The sequence below is a fragment of the Malaclemys terrapin genome, chromosome 11 (genome assembly GCF_027887155.1).
Source record: "Malaclemys terrapin pileata isolate rMalTer1 chromosome 11, rMalTer1.hap1, whole genome shotgun sequence".
NCBI lineage: Eukaryota > Metazoa > Chordata > Testudines > Emydidae > Malaclemys > Malaclemys terrapin.
In genome coordinates, this window is record NC_071515.1 from 842010 (window position 1) to 854523 (window position 12514).

General features: G+C 44.2%; 1 protein-coding gene across 1 annotated transcript in view; it reads left to right on the forward strand.

Annotated features, from left to right (window-relative positions):
* Nucleotides 1-12514, forward strand: part of LOC128845150 (butyrophilin subfamily 2 member A2-like) — a 44332-nt gene that overhangs the window by 8683 nt on the left and 23135 nt on the right. Inside the window, exons 3-6 of the mRNA XM_054043514.1 lie at nt 727-837; nt 5194-5541; nt 6896-7177; nt 11956-12060. Coding sequence (XP_053899489.1) covers nt 727-837; nt 5194-5541; nt 6896-7177; nt 11956-12060 — 846 coding nt within the window. The remainder of the gene's footprint in view (nt 1-726; nt 838-5193; nt 5542-6895; nt 7178-11955; nt 12061-12514) is intronic.

The window sequence follows — 12514 nt, forward strand, 5'->3', positions numbered from 1 at the left end:
TTGAAATTAAATGCTTCAATTTTGTATTTGAAATGACTTCATTTAGAATTTTACTTCAATTTTATTTTATTTTTTTAAATTACAAAGCTTTAAAAAACAAAGGAAATTAAATGTTTCATTTCAAATATACTTAATCCTGTCTCAGCCTGGGATGATGAACTCGTGGCTTTCTGGGGGGCCATCTAGCCCTACATTTCTATGATTCTATTATATGATTCTGGGTCAAATGAAATGTGAAATGTTATACAGATTTACTTCTTGATTTGCTGAAATTTATTTAAAAAAAAAAGATTTTGAGTCAACCTGAATTTTTTTAACTTTAAAAAAATAAAATAAATATGACTATTATTATTACTGGAGCTACCACCAAACTGAAGAATCAGTTATTTACACAGCTTTAAAGACGAGGTGAGGCAATAAGATTGTCAGTTTATAGACAGCTTTTTTGTAAAATCTTACAATGGTGATCAAATCACAGTTACTTACTGCTGTACTCTTTAAGAGGCCATGTCCTTTTAGAGTTGGTCAATACACTTTTTGCTGAGATTTCATTGGGAAAAAAATGATTAGCTCTTGTAAACTGGTCAAAAAATAGCAAAAAAACATGAAAAAGTACAGAATTTTTGCCTAAAGTATTCATCTATTCTTCATACTCCACTCTCTAGTTTTTCTCTTGCCACAATCTCTCCATTATGCTCATTTTTCTCTCTTGCTGTCCTGATATAGTTATAAGGAAAATGACGGTTTCCTCCTTCCCTCATGGCCCTGTAAGATGCTCCTCTCTGCCTGGCTACATCATGTTCTTCATTATTCTGTCCCTTCACAAAGTGGACTCAGGTAAGAAATTCCCACCATGTCAGTGTGCTTTCTGCTCTTTTGATAGATAGATTAGATATAATATCTTTAGCATATGGATATGTGTCAATTCCAACCTTTAGGAACATATACAATTAAATTTATACATAACCAAACACAAACTATAACTGCAAACTGCTCTAGTATTTGGAAAAGAAATCTTCCCACGCCATCTAAACTCAGTCATTCTTGATTCAGTTTGTCCTTTCCCAAAATCGAGGGGAATAGTTAGGTCTGGGCTGTGAGTCAGGCTGGGAGGAATGAGGGTTTGGGGTCTTACAGTGACATGTGATCATGTCACCTGGTACTGGAATCCATCTTTAACCTGGTGTCTTTCCATTGAGAAGGAGGGGTGGGATCCCAGAGAGGGACAAAGGATTCCCGCCTTATGCAAAAGAGATATAAAGGGGTGGAAGAGAACAAAGGGGAGAGAGGAGCCATCATGAAGAATCCCCTAGCTACCACCTGAGCTGAAACAAGAGCTGTACCAGGGGAAAGAATTGTGCCCAGGCCTGGAAGGTGTCCAGTCTGAGAAAAAACTTACTGAAGCATCTCTGAGGGTGAGATTATCTGTATTCAGTTTGATTAGACATAGATTTGCGTATTTTATTTTATTTTGCTTGGTAACTTACTTTGTTCTGTCTGTTACTACTTGGAACCACTTAAATCCTACTTTCTGTATTTAATAAAATCACTTTTTACTTATTAATTAACCCAGAGTATGTATTAATACCTGGGGGAGCAAACAGCTGTGCATATCTCTCTATCAATGTTACAGCGGGCGAACAATTTATGAGTTTGCCCTGCATAAGCTTTATACAGGGTAAAACGGATTTATTTGGGTTTAGACTCCATTGGGAGTTGGGCATCTGCGTGTTAAAGACAAGAACACTTCTGTTAGCTGTTTTCAGGTAAGCCTGCAGCTGTTTGGGGACACAATTCAGACCTGGGTCTGGGTTTGCAGCAGGCTAGCGGGTCTGGCTCAAACCAGGCAGGGCACTGGATTCCTGCGCTGCCAGGGCAGGAAAAGCAGGGGCAGAAGTAGTCTTGGTACATCAGGTGGCAGCTCCCAAGGGGGGTTCTGTGATCCAACCCGTCACGCTATGGCCAGTGATGAGCTGCCAAAATCTTAGGAACCGGTTCCCTACCGGGTCTTCGGCGGCACGGCTCTGGTGTCTGGCCGCCGAAGACCCAGTAGGGAACTGCCCGGTGAGTACACCCCCCACCCATGTCCTGCCCCGACTGCCCCCTCAGAAACCGCAACCCATAACCCCCCCCCCGCTCCTTGTCCCCTGACCACTCCTTCCCGAGACCCCCCAACCCTAACTGCCCCCCAGGACCTCACCCCCTATCCAACTTGCCCTGCTCCCTGTCCCCTGACTGCCCCGACCCCATCCACCACCACCCCGACAGACCCCCAGAACTCCCACGCGGCGCCTACCCAACCCCCCCTTCCCCATCCCCTGACCACCCCCCAAGAACTTCTGCCCCATCCAACCCCTCCCACCCTGTCCCCTCCTTATCAAATCTCCTCCAGCCCCGGCCTCTTACCCCTGCCGGGGCTGGGCCGGAGTCGCGCCACGTGGCCGGAGTCAGGGCCCGGCCTGGAGCTGCGCGGCCGGGGCCCGGGGTCGGGCAGCGCCGCGCGGCCAGAGTTGGGCCCGAGGTCGGGCCTGGGCCGGAGCCAGGCAGTGCCGCATGGCCAGAGTCGGAGTCGGGGCCAGGGCTGGGGCCAGGACGGAGCCGGGCTAGGCCGCACGGCGCCTGGTTCCCGCCTCGCGTCCCGCCCCAGCTCACCTGCAGGAAGCCCTGCTTCTCGTGGGAAGCAGGGGAGGGGAGGAGGCGGAGCTAAGTGAGCTGAGGCCGGGGGCAGGGCAGGGAGCTGCCAGAGATTTTGTTAAATTTAAAAGCCCTTTTAGAACGGGACCACCGGTTCTAAAAGGGCTTCTAAATTTAATAACCAGTTCCCGAGAACCGGTGGGAACCGGCTCCAGCTCACTACTGGCTATGGCTATACATATCCCCTAATCTATAGCCCTGAATGTTACCAATAGGCTGATCTCCAAGCCGTTCACTCTGAATCGAGGCGTGTGTCAAGCATCCGCCTCTTCTATTCAATATGGCCTTGGAACCATTAGCTAAAGGCACTGGAGTCTGTCCACATACCTCTGGCATTGAGGTTTCTTAGCAAGCGTGTTAAACAATGTTACACAAATAGTTACTCTTCCCCACCCCACAAATCCTGACAGCTCTGTTCCTGATTTACCAAATTTCTGTACAAAAGATATGAGTTTGTCAAAATTTAAAGCAGGATGGAATAATGCAGACATTTTCTCTATTCCTAAGGGGATGCCTGAAATACTACATTGATCAATGGGATTTTGGGCAGGGGCGAGGAGGAAGGCAAGATAGGTTCAGCATGTAGGGATACTGAGACTGCCAGCGTTATGGTGAAAAGGAGCATGTTACCCCACATCAATGATCAGCTGAAAGTGCACAGAGGCTGTGGTATCAGTATAAATCCTCAGATAGCTACATCTGGGGAAAAGTGGAGAGCTCTGTCATTGGCACTTTGAAGTAAGGGTTGCAATGTTATTGTTCTGCTAAAAGGAGGGTTTTTTGTTTTGTTTTGTTTTGTTTGGGGGTGTAATATATATTTAGGGTGCAAAGTCTAAAACTCAAAAGTTAGGAAATGCCAGATTTAAGATTGCAGGTGCAACATTAATTCAGCTCCCTTGTATATACACAGTCACATATTACTTTCCCGTCAGTCCCCTTCCTCATGTATTCAGGGGACAGGATGGATGGTGCTCATTGCACTGAATAAGAAATGAATGACCTTGTGGACTTTTCTAGGGCATTCATCACTGAAGTATCCTGAGTGCCTCACAAACATGAATGTTTGATCTTCTCTTTCCGGTGTGAGATAGCAGAGTAGAGGACACTGCCCTTTATCTGAATTCCCTTTATCTGAAAATCTACAGTGTGTCTCCCTCTGTAAACACTGGGGGTTCAGATAACAAGGAGAGCAATTTACAGCAGTGAGTCTCATTCGTGCTACACGAGTTCTATCTGCAGTGGCATCTCTAGCCAGGTCTCCTCTCTCATCAGGGAGCCCAACAGCACAGTTCAAAATAGCACTTCCCTTTATCTGAACACCTGCTCATTCAAAAGTTTCAGATGTCACTCGGGCCATTTGAGTAAACGGGAGTGTTCTGTGTTATTCTTTATTACTATTTTGGGGGTGAGAAACTGAGGCATGGAGTGATTAAGGACAAAATTTGCAAAGGTCACCATTAAATGTAGGCCCCAATGTGAGACAGCTGAGGTGTCATTTCTTTCAGAGTAGGTCACGTTTTTATATGTTCTGAGCACTCTATGGACAGCTAATTAATCTCTGTAACACTCAAGGGAAGTAGTTGGGTACGTATTTTTCAGATGGGGAAACTGAAAAGTAAAGTGCAACACCCCACAGTGACTCACAATCTGAGACAGGATTGAAACTCAGCATCTTTTAATGCCTAAACTCCTTACTACTGTAATGACTGAGTAGACACTTCCATTGAAGCTCTGAATGCTCAGCACTTCTGAAGTTTGACATCCAGAAAATGAAGAACAAAGTGTGTTAAGCAACCAAAATAGAGCAGTCACTGCCCACTCCCCCTACAATTGCATACACAAAATTACCTGAAAAGAATGTTAAGGTTGTAAAGTCAAGCACTCCAAAGTTAGGAAATGCTAGAATTCAGACCCCTTGTGCATGTGCATCTTGATACAGTCATGTCCAATAGCACACAGTGGAGCCTGGGATCACTTTCAGTGTAGATGGAAGGGCCTTGATGTCAGAGCACAGTCCGTGCAGTGAAAAGACAGTGAGGTTGGAGCATGCTCAAAGAAGATGGAATTTTTGGAGATCCTAACAGTCAACCTCCCCCCACCTCCCTCCGCCAGACGCACAGACCCAGGCGAGAAATAAACCAATCATATCTATTGTACATGCACAAATGGTGGTTTTCAGAGAAGGATAACTTGGCCAAACATGGGTGGATTTTCATAGGGACAAGAAGAATCACCTCTCTGATTCCCAGAGCTATCTGCCTGCCAAATTTCATGTCTCTGCTCCAAATATGGGGGTCCTGGATTGTCCATGGCTGCAACAGTTTTAAGAATTTATTTTAATGTTAGCAAAACAATGTATTATTTCCTCATCATAGCGGAGGTGAGTAGTATTAGACCAGCTGTAATGAAATATAACACATTGTTTGTAATGATTACATTTTAATCAAAAGTTCATTTTTTAAATATTTATTTTCTTTGTCTCTTTGCTACATTTCACAGCTCAATTTAAAGTGATTGGACCTGAGCATCCTGTCACGGCCACTGCAGGTGAGGACATTGTGTTACCCTGTCATCTCAGCCCCAGGGTAAGCGCTGAGAACATGGAGGTGAGATGGTACCGGTCCCAGTTCTATTCACTTGTGCACCTTTATCGTGATGGGGACAATCAGAATGAAAGGCAGATGCCAGAATATCATGGAAGGACAGAATTTCTGAGAGATGACATTGCCAATGGAAGCGTTGCCTTGAGAATACGCCATGTCAGACCCTCTGATGAAGGACAGTACAGGTGCTTTTTTCGATCAAGTGCTTTTCATGAAGAATCCCTGTTGGAACTGAAAGTAGCAGGTCAGTAGCTTGGGCTGGTGTGTCCTTTTAATATAACATTCCCCCCCCCATTTTTATATTATCGTTACAATATTATTTAGACTCCCAGCAGCCCGGAAAAATTGTTTGACATCTTCAACACGTGTCTCTCTGCATTTCAGGTTGTCCCCCCGTCTCCTCACCCCAGACCTCTTGAGAGTTAAAAGGTTACAACTTCCCAGGTGGCCATGTAGTCAGATATGATAAAGCTGCTGTTGGTCCCATAGTAGGAATCCCAGAGACAGGAAAGGAACCAACCCATATTGAAACAGATGGATCCACCCCCATCCCCCTTGTTGAAGGTGCATACACAATAATTCCTTCTCCCTTCAGATCCTTCATCTGGCCCATTAGATTTACTTCAGTGTTTTCCACATGCACCCACTTTCAAATCCCAACCACTGTTGAACACTAAGACAGCTAATAAATTATTCAATGAAAAGGAGGCATCTTGCTCCAGTCTGCTTCTCTCAACATTGTTTTGCTTGTTTGTTTTGCATTGGGGGTGGGGGTGGGGTGGGAGGGTGTAATCTGAGTACAGCACAATAGTCAGCAGATGCCTAAACTCTTTTTGCTCTTCAAGTCGAGTGATTGTCAACAGAAAATCTTCCCAGCACAATGAATCGAACCCCTCCCGCTTCCTTCCACCCAGCCTCATTCAACACATCCCATAAAAAATCATGTTGAGAGAATAGATGGGCTTTGCAACACTCTCCAAAATTCATCAAATTAAGGGTCTACAAGGCCAAGGAAATGGGGGTAGTTAGAGCTGGCTAAGAAATGGGACTGTGCTCCCAGAAACATTTCTACACAAATAAGAATTTTCATTTTAAGTGACATCTTTCCTTCAGAGTTTTCCAGTTTTCATGGACCTCCCACACCCTCCCCAGAAAAAGTTTCAAAGCAAACACTTCAACGTGCTCTTAAGTTAGTTCCTTACTTGAGAGTCCTTCTCAGAGAACATACTTCCTCAACCACCCAGGCAAAGACATCAGAACTGAAGTTCAAGAGATCTGAAGTGTTGTGATAAGAAGCACGGGCAGAGAGGTGGCCCCTGGATTTCACAGAACTCAAACTTCATGGGGCTTAAGATCAAACTGAAGTGAAATGGGAATGAGGGGCATCTCACTGGAAGATATGTTTGAAAAGAAAATTAAGAATGTGGTTAAGTTTTTTGCTGGAGCTGGGCCATAGTTTCCTGGATGATGAGTACTAGGAATTCAGAGGAGAAATCCATTCATTCCTTTTATTAGAGATTTAAGTACTTCTATTTTATACTGAATATTCATATAAGTTAGCATCGAGAATTTAAGCAGTTTATCCCACTTTCCTTCAGGTCTGGGCTCTGCTCCTCTCATCTCTGTTGAGGGTTATCAGGATGGAGGGATTCGAATGGTGTGTCGATCAGCTGGGTGGTACCCAGAGCCTGAGGTGCTGTGGAGAGATCCCAGTGGACAGCCTTTAACATCACTGTCAGAAACAAAACCCCGAGGGGCTAATGGCCTGTTTGAGACACAGAGTTCTATCATTATAACAGAGACTTCTAACCAGAGCCTGTCCTGTCATATTAGGAACGCCCTCCTCAACCAAGAAAAGGAGTCGACAGTTTATATAGCAGGTCAGTTACTATCCAAACAACACACAGTGGTCACCAATAATTAATAAGTACATAAAATAAAAATTGGTTAAATAAATGATGACTGCTAAATAATATGAAAGTATTTGCACCAAAGACAGCTACTGTTGAAGGTCTCATGAGTGCTCATCCTTTTCATTTAATGTCTTTGAAAACGTTAAATGTCAGACACTTCATCTTCTCTTGTCCGCGGTGAATAAGTAACGTGACACTTTCTTGGGGGTTCCCAAGACTGTGAGTCACCATGTTACCTCCTGTCTTAGTGAGAGAGTGCTAAGCTGGTGTCAGCTCCCTGGCACCACCAGCATGTCACCCCCGAAACAATCTGCCAGCCCTGGCTTTGCCTTTCAGGTTAACACTAGGGGCATCCCAGGCCCCAAGCTCCTCTGAAGCATCCCCCTGTAGTGTCCAGCCCCTGTCCACTGGACACTCCCAGTAACTACCAGGTTCACTGTTCCCAAGGGAACAGTATACACACAGCTTGATTAGTATACAACTCAGGACCAAGTCATTTATAAAATCAGTGTACTGCGGTATAATTATAGTGAAAACAATCGTAAGTTTATTGACAAAGATTACGTTTTAAGAGATAGAGTAAAGATAATGTAAACAGACATGGTTACACATAAAACAAAAGTATAACATGCTTATTAGAGGCTAAATTTAACTTGAAGAGACTAAAATCCTTGTCTAAAGTAGTTTCTCATCTAAAACAGTCTTTCCCAGAATCACCAACCCACATGGCTAGGATCCACCATTCATGGATGCAAAAAGTGCTGTGATGAATAACAAAATGGCTTACTTGTCTTTCTCTTAGACCCCAGAATCTATCATTTTTGTCCTCAGAATCCGTATGACTCACCTAGTTGCTGGCTGCAAGGTTTCTTCAAATATTCCTGTTTACTCCGTATTCAGCTGAGGCTCCCATTGTATTGACTTTCAATGCTGAATTTACATCTTATCTCCTGTCTGGAAGAAACTTGTCTGTCCACTCTGCCTGGGACACAGTTTCTAAATCATATTTTCAATACATACACACACCTTCTTAAGTATCATCTGTACATACATCTCACAAAGATTAGGAAGAGCAGTATGACAAAATCTTTTATTAGGTCCCTCTCAAGGCTAAAATTCCCCACTCTGGCACTTCGAGTCCAGATGGTGGGGGCTGCATGAACGAACCTCTAAGCTTATCTTCTACCAACTTAGGTTAAAACTACTCCAAGGCACAGAGTCCTCTGCCTTGGATAGGTATCGCTGCCACCACCAAGTGATTTATACAAAATATTCAGGGAAGGGTCACTTGGAATCCCTATCCCCCCAAAATAGCCCCCCAAGCCTCTTCATCCCCTTTCCGGGGAGGCTTGAGAATAAAATACCGACCAGTTGCATTAGCAATGTGAGCACAGACCAACCGTTTGTCTAAGGACTTTGGAATCAAATGATTCTTTTTTAAAAAAGGAAAATGTTATTATAAGAACAAAATAGAGAACCACACCTGAAAAAAAAAGAGGATGTTAGGGATTAAACACCAAAAATGACTTTCTTTGGGTCCATCTTAAAGGTTACAAGCAAAACAAAACGAAAGCACCTGGGGTTAGCACAGAGGAACCTACAAATCAAAACAAACAAAAAGATCCCTGATCGCATCTTCTAACATTTCCTAATCTACTTACATATCTGGGGTTTCCAATGAATAGTTTTTAGGGATGATATAGATGATTTCTCAGACCTGGCTCAAGTTTCTTACAGCATATTTGCTCTCTGTTTTCTCTCTTCTGCCCAGAGACCAAAGACCCTGCACCCAGCAGATTTTTCCAATTTGAAAGGGTGCAGCTTCCCTATTGGTTCCCCTGATCAGGTGCCAACTCATTTTAAGTTTACCTCTGCATCCCATTGAGACCTTTTAATCCTTTACAGGTAAAGCAAGTAGAGAACAGCTACTAAGAAGGATTTTATAGCTAACTGACTGGGCTGGCATACATAAAGGTTACTACCTTTCCCCCTATATTCATGACAGTCCCTTACATCATTTTCTTGATGGATAAATACTGTGAAAGTGGTGTGTTAGGTGTAGTGAGTTTCTCAGGCCTGTCAGCAGTTGCTGATCCGGAGTAGCGAATCCTTTGCCAGAGGGCACCAATGGGTTTCTGTGTCACTGCTGGTTTTACAGATTCCGAGGTGATGGGAGCCCTAGTCATGTGCCAGATGCTGTACAAACACAGAAGAAAAAGCAAGTCCCCGCCCCAGGAGTCTTACAATCAGTGGTGGATTAACACACAGGCCCTTGGGGCCTGTGCCCAGGGGCCCTGGCCGATTTGGGGTCCTCACAGGAGCGCCAGAATCTGTATAGAAGTTGGGGGGGCTCTAGAACAGTGTAACTCCTGCTCCCCATCTTCCCCCCAGCAGCCTGCCCCTGCTCCTCTTGTTCTCCCTGGAGCTCCGTCCCCTGGCCAGGCTGGAAGCTGTAACCAGGCCACGGTAAGAACTGCCTGGGGGGCTTGGGCCACTGTGAGTAGCCCTGGACCCTCCACCTGCCCTGGGAGCGGGGCTGGGGGGCCTGAGAGCACCTCCTGGCCCATGTCCCTGCCCCCAGGGCAGGTGGAGGGGCTGCTCATAGTGGCCCGGGCTCCCTGGGTGGCTCTTACCAGGGCCCAGCCTGGCCAGGGGGCAGGGCCTCAGGGGGGACAGGAGGAACAGGGGGCAGGTCCCCATGGCAATGAAGCGCTAAGGCTCACCTCAGCCCCCTCTCTGGGAAGAGGCTGGTGCAGCTAGAAGGGGCTGCACTTCACAGCGTGGGATCATCTCCCCCACCATGAAGCACAGCCCCTGCCACTGCTACTCCATGCCTGCCCAAGGCTGCTAAGCCCATGTTAAAAAGTGGGGGGACACGGCTTAATTCCTGTTTGAACTAGAGCATATCTTTGGGGGGGGGAGCCATCCAATCTTGATTTCCAGTGATACAGAATCCACCCTCCACCCTTGCTAAGTTGTGCCAATGGTTAATAATCCTCGCTGTTAAAAACGTGTGTCTCATTTCTAGTCTGAATTTGTCTACTTTCAACTTCCAGCCATTGCATCTTGTTCACTGAATGAGGTGCACAGAAATCTGCCGCCCGTTCAGCTAGTGCAGAGTGGATTGGTTATATATCAATATGTTGTCTGTATCTGGATGGTGGGAACTCTGACCTAAACTGGTAGAGTGACTGCCAATGATAGAATAGGTCTCCAGCCCGTACACAGAGGGTGGAAGGGACAGAAAGAAACACAAGTTATGTTCATGGATCATAATTCTATGGACAGTGACAGACATTGTTGCAAGGAATTTCTGCCTGCAACGGATAAATAAACACACTGGACACAACACATGGATCTCCCCCCGTTATTATGCAAATTCCTGTTGAGAACTACTTGCGCACTCCACAGACATGTAACACACTGAACACCTAACCTGGGCACTTATTTCAACCCTCAATATTTGCTCATGTTGCTAAGACTGTAATTAAGGTTGGATTCTTTATACAAAACAAAGAGGTTAACTGGGTCCAGGAAGTCAATGGGGTTAGACTTACACACTATTCAACGTCGTACTGCTTCATGCCTGGCAGGATCAAACCCAAAGTGAAAAACTGACCCTAACTTCAATATACTTTTTGGAGTTACATATGGAGTTGGGGTGCGTTTTTTTGTCTGAAACTTTTTTTCCAAGCAAAAATGCAGATTCAGTACCAAAAAAACCCAAACAAAAACCCGTCAGTTTCACTCAACTGTTCATCTAAAAAATACCCCCAAGAGACCATTTTTGAAACATATTTTGATTTTTCAAGTTGAAATGACTCATTTTTGAATTGCCTCCAATTTTATTTTTAAAAATTGCAACAATTTAAAGAAAAAAATTCAAAATTAAAATGAATTTTTACTTGTTGGCGCATCAGAATTTTTGTAAATCATTTTCAGATTGACCCAAAATTATTATTTTTTCAGAACTGATAGCAAACTGAAAAATCTGTCACTTGTACAGGTCTAATTATCGGTGTGAACTTTAATGTTATCAACTTCATTGACTTTAAGTTTAAAAAATTGTGGGGGGGGCAGTTGGTGAATTTGATAAGCCCAATATCAGTTCTCTTCCTATGTGTGTTAATTAAACCAGTACTTTAATGGAGAAATGAAAGAAGCTACAGCTCCCCTTCTTCCACTCTCCTCAAAGTTGGAACCTGGGTTTGGCCGATGGATACAGAAATAGCTCCTATTCCATTCATTTCTTTGCTGTCTTTAATATTTTTTTAAATTAATATGTGTGTATTCTGTGTTTCACATGATTACAGTCGCCATTGCATTCTGATCATTAACTTGTACATGGCCTAAGTTTAGCTATTACTTCAGTGAGTGTTGATTTTTTTCTCCATATGCAGGGATTATTTTAAAAGTATGTTGAGAAACAAACAAACACCCCCCCGCCCTTCAATTCTGCTTTGTGACACTTTCATATTCCCCTCCCCCACTCTTTCTTCTGGCTGGTTTCCACGTTAGAAATATGGGATCCTCGCTTCCCTTTGTTTGATGCACTTTCATCCCTCCCTACTCTGTCAAAATTATGGAGCTGAAACTGTGTTTAAAATCAGTTTCTGGCATTTTTTGTTGCTCAAACAAGAGCATTTACACCCTTATCTCATAAATCTTGCTGGGATGTATTTTTCTGAGATACAAGTATTTTATTTTCCAAAACTACCACACCTCTCTGGGGTTTTGTTTTTCAGATCCTTTTTTCCCAAGGGTGTCTCCCTGGATGGTGGCTCTGTACGTGCTCCTGGTTATTTCCTTTGTTTTGATAGGCGTTGCTGCTTTTCTCTTCAAGTTAAGAGGTAAAGGCAGATGAGGAAAGGAGACGGGAAAATAATAATGATCTCGGACCAGGCTCAGCTGAATAGAGATGTGATTACACACACAATTAAGCATGTGCTGAAGTGTTTTGCAGAATCAGGGCTATAACTATGGTGCAGCGTTATGCGTTTAATATGAACATGTGGTTATCCTGATAAACACAGTCTGCGCAGTTATGCATGTGCTATCGCAGTAGCTGTGCATGGAAATTGATTAGTCAATTGTGCCACTAATTTGTTTGAGGTCTGGCCCTAATAATGACATGGACAATCTTCGTTTGTTATCCAAATTAGCCCAAATCCTCCTCCTTCCCCTCCAAAGAGAGCCTCTAGTACAATTTGTTCACCTTTCCAGACCCCTCTGCCAGTTCCTGGCTGGCTCTCAGAATACCTGATGCTTCACAGTTTACTTAACATAGAACCCTGCATAGCTCAG